The sequence below is a fragment of the Geospiza fortis genome, unplaced genomic scaffold (assembly GCF_000277835.1).
Source record: "Geospiza fortis unplaced genomic scaffold, GeoFor_1.0 scaffold206, whole genome shotgun sequence".
Classification (NCBI taxonomy): Eukaryota; Metazoa; Chordata; class Aves; order Passeriformes; family Thraupidae; genus Geospiza; species Geospiza fortis.
Window position 1 is genome coordinate 2,904,957 of NW_005054311.1, and position 12,259 is coordinate 2,917,215.

At 36.8% G+C, this 12,259-nt stretch overlaps 1 protein-coding gene across 2 annotated transcripts in view; it reads right to left on the minus strand.

Moving 5' to 3' along the window:
- The window catches only part of PTPN3 (protein tyrosine phosphatase non-receptor type 3), a 90,660-nt gene that overhangs the window by 40,123 nt on the left and 38,278 nt on the right, over positions 1 to 12,259 (minus strand). For both annotated transcript variants that reach the window (XM_031055670.1, XM_031055669.1), the window contains exons 11-13: positions 7,289 to 7,461; positions 2,339 to 2,473; positions 665 to 841 (exon numbers count right to left, since the gene is read on the minus strand). In XM_031055670.1, coding sequence (XP_030911530.1) covers positions 665 to 841; positions 2,339 to 2,473; positions 7,289 to 7,461 — 485 coding nt within the window. The remainder of the gene's footprint in view (positions 1 to 664; positions 842 to 2,338; positions 2,474 to 7,288; positions 7,462 to 12,259) is intronic.

A 12,259-nucleotide genomic window follows, 5' to 3' on the forward strand; every position in this document is an offset into this window, starting at 1 on the left:
CATATAATGTAAAACATGAACAAACAAATAATCAGAGTGAGCAAAGACAGGCGCTTGAACTCCTGGCAGCAAACCTAGCAGTTGTTAAGGCACTGCAGAGGAGACAAAGTAGGTCCTCAAGGAATACAGCCAAAAAGTAGACACTGCCTTTAGAAAAGCCATTGACAGTTCCTCTGAAGAAGAAAAAGATGGATGACCACCAGCATTATGAAGTTCTTGTGTATACCCAAATGCAATACCCCTTTCAACTGACAAGGCTGACCTGGTGATGTGGAACATGACTGAACTCTTAAAAGAGTTCACTAAGTCTTTCTCCCCACAAAAACGCTTCTGACAGGTAGAAAAGGGCTGCAAAAGCTACTAGGAAACATGATATTACAGATTTGAACAGACATGCCTTAGTAGTTCTTCTAATTTTACTAACAGCTCAACTACTATGTATTGCTTAATGATGAAGGGTCAGTATGCTTTTGACTTGCATTTTGTGTCATGGCATTTGCAGTATAGCAATTGGTCAAAACAAAGCTTATGCAAATAAACTGTTTGAACTCGTTGTAGCATTACAACTGATTGTGACTGTTTCACACTACAGCTCTTTGGGTTTTTTGTTTGGTGCTTTTAAAAAAATCAAAATAAGCAAAGGATTCTTTGCCAAAGTCCTTACCTCCTCTGTGGACTACGGTTCTGAGAGAACTCTGAATCACTGTCCTTTGATGTTGGAGAGCCCTTGTACGTGTAAAAAACATCCTCTGTTTCAGTAATATAACTAATTTCGTTTGTAAGGTTATCTACAGATGAGTGCCGTGGTTTGCGGATTTCGTGACGTAGCCTAGGACTCCGCCTTAAAAACACAGAATACAAACACAAGCAGGAAGATTAAATATTTCATGAAACTTTATAAAAGAAAAACTTCTATCCTATTGCAGTTATGATCTGAATCTTCGTACCAGGCCTATAAGTCTCCCTTCAAAATAATCGTTTTTAAGCATTCTGTATGGTGTACTAGGCAATCATACACTGCTAGGTTCCATACACTGAACTGATTTGTGTTTCTCCCCCTGTAAAATGCAACTTATATTATTATGTTTTAATCATAGGATGATTCTGGTTGGAAACGACTAATGGAGGTCACCTAGTCCAATCTTCTGCTCAAAGCAGGGTCAACTAAGGCCAGAGTAGGCTGCTTAAGACTTTATTCACTCATATCTCAAAAAATCTGAAGGATGGAGAACACAAAGCTTCCCCAGGCAATGACTGTCTATGTGGTGAAGCAGTTTTTCCATTATATCATGACAAAACCTCTTTTGTTTCAACATATACTTGTTGCCCCATTCTCTCACTATGCAACAGTGAAAAACTCAGCCTAATCCTGTAGCTGGCTTCCTCCTAAGTAATTCTGGGCTGTTATTAGGCATCTGGGACACCCCTGCTTCTCCAGGTTGAACATGTGCCACTATGTCAGCCTCTCCTCACAGGGTAGGTGAGGACCTCCTGACTACCTTGGAGCTGGTGGTCTTTGCTGAGCTTGCTCCAGTTGGTGTCTGCTTTATATTTGCAGACAAAAAGGGCTGCAGCATTCTAATAAAATCTAGAGAACGCTGGGCCAAAAGGGCACCATCCCCATTGTGTTGTACTATCTACAACTCTGTCAATTCTCCCAGGTTGGACTTGTTTCCTGTCAGGGCATACCAGATGGCTCATGTACCACTTCTGCCTATAAAGATTACCAGGCTGTTTTCCAGAAAGCTGCACTGCAGACAATACTGTTACACTGGGTTCTTATTTCCCAGGACGCTGTGTTTGTCTCTGTTGAATTTCACACATTTCCTATTGGCCCATTTCTCCAGACTATCGAGATCACTTTGGTGAGTAGCCCTGGCCCCAGGCTTATTGACTCATCCCCAGTTTGGTGCCATCTGCAAACTTTATGATCAACCATACCATGGCCTCCTCCAGGCCATAAAGAGGTTAAGCAGGACAGGTCTCAAGAGCAACCGCTGCAGTCACCTACTTTTTATTGTTGTCCAGGTAGAGTGTGACCCATTAACAACTCCCCTCTTAGTCCAGTCATCCAACCATTTGAACATTTTTTTTTAAACCATCCCTGTCGTCCAGCCATCCAGAAACATAATATCCTAACTTGGGTAAAAGATTTTGGCAGACAACATGAAAGCCTTGCTGAAGTTGAGGTGACACCCACCCTTTTGTTGTCACATATATTCTCAGATCAAAAATGTTTAAATATATCTGTACACACTACATAATTATCTGCTAGAGTACATACAATTAGAAACGGTAGGAGACTAGAAGGTGTGGAAAAGGCTGAAAATGGATTTACCAATTGGGGGTAACAGGAGGTGATCGAGAAGGAAGGCTTTTGGTCTCTAGGTGCTCAACTGATAAGGATCGTCTCATAGATGGGTTCCAAACCATCCCACCTATCACTTTTCTGCAGTACTGGTTGTTTACGGACCTGAAAAGATATAAAAATGCTATATGTGAGTTATTTTGCATAGAAAACTTAAATATGCCTATGAAAGTCAATTTCATAATTTAAAGCATCCCCCTGTGCTTACCCCCTCCTTACTTATGCATTTACATTCTCACAGAGACATTTGTTGTCCCTCATTTGTGATGATAAAAGTTATTGTTAATCCCTGCTACATTGCTTATCACAAGCCTGGATAAAAATAACTTTTTCTGAGAATTATTTTTAACCCAATTGTGTTTAAGAAGACAGCAGGGAAAACAGGAAGTTAAGGATGTCCTACTGGTACTGAACTGAGTGCCGGACAAAAGACAGCTCAAATACAGGTAATATGTTCTGAAGCTTCCCTGTCAATATTCACAAGGGGGTAACAATTCAGCAAGAGCTTGGCTGAGCACAGGACAACTTTACCCATCTACCTGCTGCCTCATTAGGAGCTAAACCAGACAACACTGTATTGTGAAAGGAAGCCACTTTTGAGTGATGTATTCCTTAAGAGATAAACCATTAAAAAATCTGACATGAAAATAAGATCTCCAGGTCTAGACTGCTTCTTTTGACAAGAAGAAGAAAGATTTGAGAAGAAAAGGACTGCAACAGGATAGGTACCACAGCTAGGAAAGCAGTAAAAGTATCTTAATGGTGAAAACACACAGCATAAAGAAAATCTTTAAGTAGACTGAAATCGAGATAAACTAACCCTTATGCATCATTTTATACAGCATTCCACAAGACAAGCTGAGAGATAAGCTGCTCACCTTCAAGTTTATAGGCCTAGGATTTCTTAAAGAAGAAACAATTTATTACTTACAGAGAAAACACCTTTAGCCTGTTAAGCCCTGAACTGTACATAATGGGCAGCTGGGCTAGCAGGCTGTGTAAGGATCTTACTACAGAGCTGAAAAGCCTCAATTTTACATAGCATTAAAAAAATTAAAAATAAATAAAATAAAAACGTTACTAAAGCTGTGGGTATTATGCTAAAATCAAACATAACGCATGCTTTGCATTGTACTACTTTTTGCTAATATAAGTAAAAGGAAAAGCAACCCATAAAAGCAACCCATAATTTTTTTTTCATATATACTTTAGTATATCTTGTTCATTATTTTAAAGGAAATCAGTTCCCTCATCTTCTAAATGTACTTTAGAAGCTTCTCCACTTATAGAAAACAGAGGAAAAACTCAGTATGAAGCATCTACATATTACATTCACCTACCCGTGTATGTTTCCAAGCTTAGTAAACAAAGTCCATCAGGAGAAGCTTTTGGCTATACTACCCATTTTATTTTTTGAACACTTTTGAATACAATAACAAGGTACCAGCTACTCATCTTCTTCAGAAACAGACGTCTTTCAAAGAACCCTTAGATAGCTGGAGCAGAGGGAAAGACTGGAAAAAGATGAATGCATTATGAAAAATGCATTGTAAAGAACTCCATATTAATAAGCTTTTCATTTTTACAAGTGGCTGTTGAGGCATTTTCCAACACAGACAACTTGAAGTGCAACACAACTCATGTGATGGAAGCCAGAACCCTAAACCCTAATTCTAATCTTAAACCCCTAATCCTGACCACAAAATCACTTATAGGGCATGTCTCTAGATATTTCAGTTAAGGCACAGAAGATAAATAATCTCTTGAATTCAAGTAGCTGCCCTTCAAATGCCAAATATCAGCATATTTCTCAGCAAACATTCTGGGAGGCTGCCAAAGCCTTTCTGGAATGGGCAGTACTATCTGGAAATGATGCTTCTTTTCTCCTATCTATTACTGAGGCTATCCTTGGTGAAAAATACAGATACATTATTTAGCTTTTCAACAAGGAATGAGAATGTGTCTAGGAGAGGTTTTTCAGGGTTCAGGCCAGAATTTACCTCAGAATCTGGGAGATATGATTCAGTCTGCTCCTTGAACAAGGCTTACAGGTGATTTATAGAACTCAGCAGCCCAATTTAAATGGAATGCCTCTAGTACCTTAAGCTAAGAGAATCAAGAGGGGCATCAGTATGTGCAAATAAGAAATTGTACTCATATACAGCAACTATCTGAACTGATGCAATAAATGCCAGGCTATCTGACTCAAATAAGTGTAGGACATAGAACAAGAAAGCCACAAATTGCATAGGAAAACCTGTGATACTTAAGATGGTAAAACCTGAAAGTGGCACCCTTTGAAGCTGATGGAAGCTGCATGAAAAGAATTCTTGAATACAAGTCAATCTTAAAACCTCCAGGACTGCATGTTGTGGTCAGTGGAGCTTTTGTGTGCACATTCAGTTTTGTGGTTTGGTTTGTCTGTGTTTGTTTGATTCATACAATGCAAAAATTTCTTCCCTTTCAAAAGGGAGAATGCAGAATCACTGTTTTGGTTGTGTAACTTCCACATGAGTTCAGAGCATCCTTGAAAAGGAACACGGAAAATCTTACATCATTCCATAATCATAAACAAGTCGGAAAGTAATAATTTTCAATATGTGAAATATGACCCCAGAAGTGACTTTTTCACAATTTTTCTTAAATCTTTTAAGAAAATAATTTGCTGAGTTCATAGAAACTACTCAAAGTTTTTCAAAATTACTGTTGCTTCTTTTGTAGTTAAGGAGTCTTTCATAGCAATGGTTGCTGAGTTACCTCTTCCTCATGTAGATCCCAAAATACTCATGCTTACTGCTGGTATAAATAAAGCCAAAGAGGTTATCCTAAGCTGATAGAAGGTATCTCCATAACTGATTCTCCTCCTGGAGATTCCTTAGAACTTTAAGTAAGCAATTCAGCAGACAATGCCTCAGAGCATTGAAACTACTTGAAAGGAATTATTTCTTAGTAATTCAGATCAACAATGAGAACTGTCCTGTATGCTACAGACTATTAAGAAATTGTAACAGCAGATTTGTCAAAATTAAAATGTTTGGTAAAAAAAAGAAATTATACTAAACTTTGGAGTTTAGTATGATTTGGAGTCCCTTTGGAACTCATACTGTTTTCTTTCTTAACATTACAAAGGCTGTGGAATCACTGTGTGTATATATCCGCCCTATAGGAGGATCAGGATTTTCAATCTCTTTGCAAATTTGAAAGAAATAAAGGACTCCAGGACCTGACAATCCAACAAACTTTCAGTCACCTCAACACCTCCACTACAGGAAAAACAAGGTCATAACACTCCATAAATGAGTTAATTCTAAAAATAGGAATTTTTAAAATGTTAGAAAATTAGAATACTGTTTGTACAACTAGGGTTTTTTCCCTAGATCATCTAGCTATGACCTAGTACTAGGTGAAAACATGGAAATATACTCCAGTAAAAAGCATAACATTTTATCAGAATTCCTACATTGCCCTCAGGGGTTAATTACTTCATTTACAAGCAATAGCAGTGCACTTGGTATTAATTTCTGCAGTATCAAGAGACAGCAGAGTGTGAAAAGCCAGAGAGCCTCCAAAGTTTGAGGAGCCATTTGAAGCATGTTGATATCATTCAGAAGTTGAAGCTTATCCAAGTAGAAGACAGAAAATCTCCAAGTCTGACAAATTATATGTAAAGTTAAACTGTTAAGAGAACACACTACAAAAAACTCACAAAAACACACTACCCATGAACAAAAAGAAAACAATAAAATACTTTTCCAAAAATCATGAGAAGAAGCAGGTTTCTAGAGAGTCTACAGAGCATCAAAGGGTCAAAGAACCCCCCCTCCCAGAGAGGATAATGACACAAGACTTTCTTTTTCATTCACTATTAATATGAAATACTTTTTAATATGTTTCATTACAGAATGTTTTTGGGGGGTGGGGTAGGTGGATTGGGATGGGATGGATGAGACAATGAAGCCACAGGACATGACACCTTTGTAGCTGAATTGCTGATAAATGCAACAACAGAACAAATCAACATAACGGAAGAAATCACTGCAACTGATACTTATCAAAAATTGTAAAAGCCCCTAAAATAAAAGAGTAGAGTAAAGAAACTCACACAGGATAGCCAAAATAAGGGCTAACTGCAAAGAAACGGAGAGGGACATTATAATGTCATGTGACTGGACAATAAACTGGCAGCTTAACTTTAATGACAATAGGGCTCAGTAACTGCATATGGGGAGCAATAATCCCAGCTTCATATAGGAAAATCACAGGCTCTAAAGAATCACTTCCTGGTAACTAAATCTTAAACAACAGTAGGAACTAGTGCTTCTAGTGCTTTGTAACTAGAAGAATCCAATGAGACAAATAAAGCATTAGAAGTGTCACAACAGGGCTATCTTGAATACCTGAATGGGAAAAAGTTTTTCATCTTTGTGTCAGTAATAAGTGGTTGGTGTGATGGACTCCAGAAACTGCCCTAACATATTAAACAGAATGTGTACATGACACTAATGGCTAAACATTTCAAAACAAATCTGTTCTGCAAATTCTCTAACTGGATCATTAGCTAAATGACATTTTTCCTTTCCAGTTTTTATACTTTCCTATTTTTTCCTTTCCATTTTTTTTTTCCTTTTCCTATTTTTTCCTTTCCAGTTTTTATACTTCAGACTGAAGGAACAAGTTGAAAAAATAGTAGTAAAACTTATATCCAAACACCTTTTGAGGCAATTATAAGAAAAGTTCCACTGTAAGGAGATCACATTGCAGAAAGTGAAACCACAACCATATAACTTGTCAAATTATTATATATAGACTGGAACAAAGCTATGGACAGGACTGAACTCTGCCACTACAACTTGAGCTACCACTGACACAAATCCTCCCATTCCCATCATAGAGCAAAACATGCTTTCACACAATACTTACTTTGCTGGATTTCTAGAACCCAGAGTCCAATAATGCGATAATATCTTTTTTTCATGAGGTAGTGACTTCTTTGCCTGAAAAAATGTGTGATGCTCTACACAAGATTTCCAAAGATTTTTGCATGCTCTGTAATTTAACATGTTGAAGGCAACAATATGCTCTCTGGATTCATTCTGTAACAGTAGGGAACACCATGTTTCAACATATACAAGTAGATGAAACAGTAAACAAAATCATTTAAAAAAAATATTTTAAGCTTAAACATGAAAAATACATTGTGGTAAACAAACAAACAAAAAACCAGCATATAGTAGATTTTGAGCTGGAGATAGCCAAAATACCTCTGTGACTATTTTAAACTCCAAACTGCAAAATGTGCACTTTACAAGTTCATGAGGTGTTAATAAAATATTTAAGTTTAGAGTGGTAAAGATTTTGTATATATGAGTATCATGTTATACTGATAAATATATTTTCAGGTTTCCAGTCAGATTTTGACCTTTTAAGACAAACAAAATTCTTTAAAACATTCAATTAAGGGTGCAATGTCAAAAGAAAAAAAAACCTCATTCTTTGAATTCAAACTCTTCATGTAAGGCTTCAATTCAATAACGTTCTTTCAAGTGCCATAGTATGCAAAAAGCATATTCTTGATATTCTTTCAGAAGAAACTGAAGATGTTAACAGTGATCTTTCTTTGGGGAAAGAAAATACTTCTGATAGGACTGGAGCTGCTGCTACTACTGTTGAAATCCACTCCTGCTTGGATGATAATGTGAGTCCACAATGAGGAGGTTCAGAAGGCAGCAGAATATAAAACTTGTGTGTCTCAATGCAAACTCTCACAAGTAACTTCAGTGCCTGAGTGCCAGTGAAAGAACAGTGCAACACAACTGTGCCATCAATGTCTATCCCAAGAGTTTTGTACACGAGAAAGCTTTGGTTAGTTAATTTAGTTATTAGTTGGTTAGTTAATCTAGTTAGTTAGTTAGTTAGTTAGTTAGTTAGTTAGTTAGTTAGTTAGTTAGTTAGTTAGTTAGTTATAGGTTGGTTAATCTAGTTATTGATGCAAAGAAAGTGGAGTGAGAGCAAAGAGTAGAAATAAAGGTAACATGAGACCTGAGAAAATTGCCAGCATAGCTCAGCACTTCAGTGAAAAAACAAGTTTTCATCACTCATCTTTTCTAGCTCCTCTAAATTATGACTAATTTTGACATCTCAACATATAATTAGACAGGCAACCTTTTGCTTGTTCACAGCAACAATCCTGTTGGGAAGTAACTATAAACCATTTTGGCTGGTATAGTCAATCTGTTTTTCTTGTGGTTTATTTTTTTATTTCTAGGCATCCTTTTACAATTGACACATATCTGAGACAAAGCCTGCTTTTTGCAAATCACTTCATGTCTAGTCCAGAGAATCTGTGGCTTTCAAGAAAAACAGCAAGACTCTCAAGAGAAAAAAAGATTTCCTCTTGATTTTACATAAGTACTGAAAAACATTTAACTGATTACAGTGCTTAAGGAACATTTTCCCTATATCTATTAAAGCATTTAAAACATATTTTCTTTTCAAAATGTGGGTTTGTTATTTGAGTGTCTTGCATATTGGAAACAATTTGTCAGTTCACCACAATTGCTTCTAAGCAGTTATGTAAAATGAAGCAGGAAAGCATAACAAATCTTAACTCAGAATTTCTTGAAATATATGAAGCACACATCACAAAGGTTTAATGACAAATGCTATTTCTGACATACTCCCTGTTGGTTGAATACAACTTGAAGGGTTTTACTACTCCAGCAGACAAATAAAAGTAAGTGTATAGATCTTTTTGTAGGCCTGAAGCACCGCCCTTTCAATTGCCACAAAATTATTTTATCCAAACATCCCAATTATACTGAAAAGCTATAGTACAAAGATAAGGAACTAAGTACATCTAATATTCTCTTTTTAAATTTAGGTTTGATAGCAGCAATTAATTTTGCTTGTTACAAGTGTGCTTTTCTGTTGTCACAGAACCTTCTTAGCAGCCTTTAAGTGGGCTGCAAGTTTCAATGTGGATTTAAGCTAGGAAAAATATTTTGAGAAGTTTCATTAAAATTTACTCAATTTTTAGACTAACATAATCTTTTGTTAATAACAATCTGCCTCACTAACAGGCCACCTTGCAAGTTATGCTGTTAAATCTGTGTATTTTTTTAAAGGTAAGGAGAGTTTTAGTGGGATCCCAGGATGTAATGCCCATCATACTTCTCAACTCAAGTTCTAAAAGAATGGCATTTTCATGATTATCAAGAAATGAGGGTTAGAGAAATTTGAGGTAAAGGGAACAATTCCACATAAATAAAGTCTTTTGCTAGTTCAGCCTATGAAAGAATTTCTGCATCAGTTGTATGCCTACTCCATTAACAGAAAATCTGAAAATATCTACAGCATAAAAAGTGAAGATATATTTTAGTATGCAGCAAATGAAGTTGTTTTTAAGCATTAGATAAGCACATTGAAAATAAAATTTCATTTCTGAAAGGTACAAAATGTTGCCTTTAAACAGCATAGTTCCTATTCCTACCTTAAATCCTGCACCCTTCATTAAGCCTATATGTCATGAGCTTCTCTAGCATCAGACATTCACTGATTCATCAGTCTTGCTCCCCAGTCCTTATTTGGCTCTTCAGTAGAAAAAGAAATACTGCATACTCCTAATCAAGTAGCTGATCAACAGACCGGAGCAGTGGGAGGGCAAAAGAGAAGGTGAGTAGAAGGGACAGAGTGAGATAAGGTAAGTTGATTTTTTTCAGAAAAGGTGCATAAGGAAAGAAAAATGGAGTAAATGAAATAAGGAGAGCAAATCAGTGAAACATGGGACATCCCAGGGGACTGCAAATCCATTGCCTTTGAGAACTTTCTGTAGATTTTAGTAAAGAATCTACATATGACATATAAAATACAAAAGAGGTTCTATAGCACTCTCATCCTCTTTAGTCAAACCTTGCCTAAGAATATACAGCATCTGCTCTGTTTTCCCCACAGTCTTGCATCTCTCTTACTTCCAGATTCATTTATCTATTTGCTTCTGTCTTTCTAAGCAAAAAACTGATCATTTTGAAGACTGACACCAATGCAGTCATCTGCCCTCACAGACCCCTCAAGCACCCCACTATTCTGGAGAAACCCCTAGGACTCCACTCCCCGCTCTCCCACTGCATGGCACCAGCAAGCTTTTCCAAGCAATACCACCAGAGCACTGCACACTTGATGCCCTAAATTTCAAACAAAGTGGGCTGACAAGGGTGGATGTATCCACAGATTCAGTGGCACACCTGGTCTGCTTTTTCATATAAACTGAGAAGGAGTAAAAAGGTCATGCAGCTGGCCCTACTTTTCTTCCAGTTCTGCAGCTCTTTAAGCATGACACTGCGTGCATTAATGTATTCTCTGGAGGTTATGAAACGAAGAACTATGATCACTTAAGAGAAGGTAAGCTAAAAGAAGCAAGAGCCTTGAACTGTCATCATTTACCAAATGTTTAATTGAACAAATTAAGATTGCTGCTCTCTTCAAAAGTGACACAGGTCTCCAGAGACAAAAATTCTACTTTTGACAGCAGTCAAGTCTTTATGTAATGAACACACATATTTTACATTACGTCCACAGATAGTTCTATATTGACACTTTATTCTTCCATATTACAAAATCATTGTGAATACACTCATTTTTCAGAGAATCGTAGAATGATTTGGGTTGGAAGGGACTTAAAATCAGCGAGTTCCAAGCTCTGCTGTACTAATCATTCTCAGAGAGTTCTGTTACTACATTTATTCTCACAGACACATTTGGAAACTGCTGTCTGAAAGCCTGCACTTATCTGTATATTTGAAATATTTAGATTTTAAAATTACTATTTATCAGTGACTTTTTAATCCTCAAACCCAGAGAGAAGTTACTACTTGCAAGTGTTTACACTCAGAATTGAGTAGAATGATCTATCAACCACTCATTTCTTCATGCAGTGTAATATAAATGAACACACTGCAAAATATCTCCATATAGACAACATATTTAGAAACTTACAGCTAGTAAAAAAACTTTAAGATCACCCTACAATGTGTAAGGACACACTCTGTGCACACTATCTATGTGTGCAAGCATTAGTGCTGTAACACTCTGTCTGGAAACTAACTCTTAAATGTGAATCCTGAAATGTGACATGTACATACTTGCACACTCCTCAAATTTAAAGAGCCCACCAAACTGGGAAAAAAGAAGGACACATAGAAAATAAAAAAGAACAAAACATTTCTTTTTGGGAAAAAAAAGGCCTCCTTAGAAATCTGTGTTCAGCAGACCTCCTAATCTATGTGGGTCAAGAGGTGGTCTTGTAACACAGTTCCTATAAATTTAAGAGCTTGTGTACTACCAGAAAGAGCCTCCATGAACTTTAGGTACAAGTTAACACCTGCCTTTTACTAAGTTTTGTCCTCAATTGAATTAAAATATTTATACATCTGCTGATCACTAGTTCCTGAGAAGTTTGGTTTTTTTCTGTCATATTAAATAATCTATGCTCTTTGTAAAAAACATCTTATTTTTTTCATATTGTGGCAGCACAATAACAATCAGTTATCGAGATTTCTTTCCCCATTAAATAGACTAATATTTCAATTGTTCTACAAAGAGCACAAAGCAACCAACAGAAGCCATCTCTTAACAGTTGAAAATTTTAATATTTGTTTTATCAACTATCTTCACATAATTTGCCAACTCCTAAAGCCCTCCATGTTACACAGAGCAGCAAGTGGGCTATTTCCCTTTTCAACCTCATGTTTTCCATCTGCAAAGGTCTCCTTTCCTCCTGGAACCTTGCTTTCTTCCTGAGCTCTGAGCCCCAAAAGCTGAAGGGACCTCACAAACTCCCCCTAGATGGGACAAGCAGTTTAGTAGATTCACTGCATTAAGGAACTCTACATGACA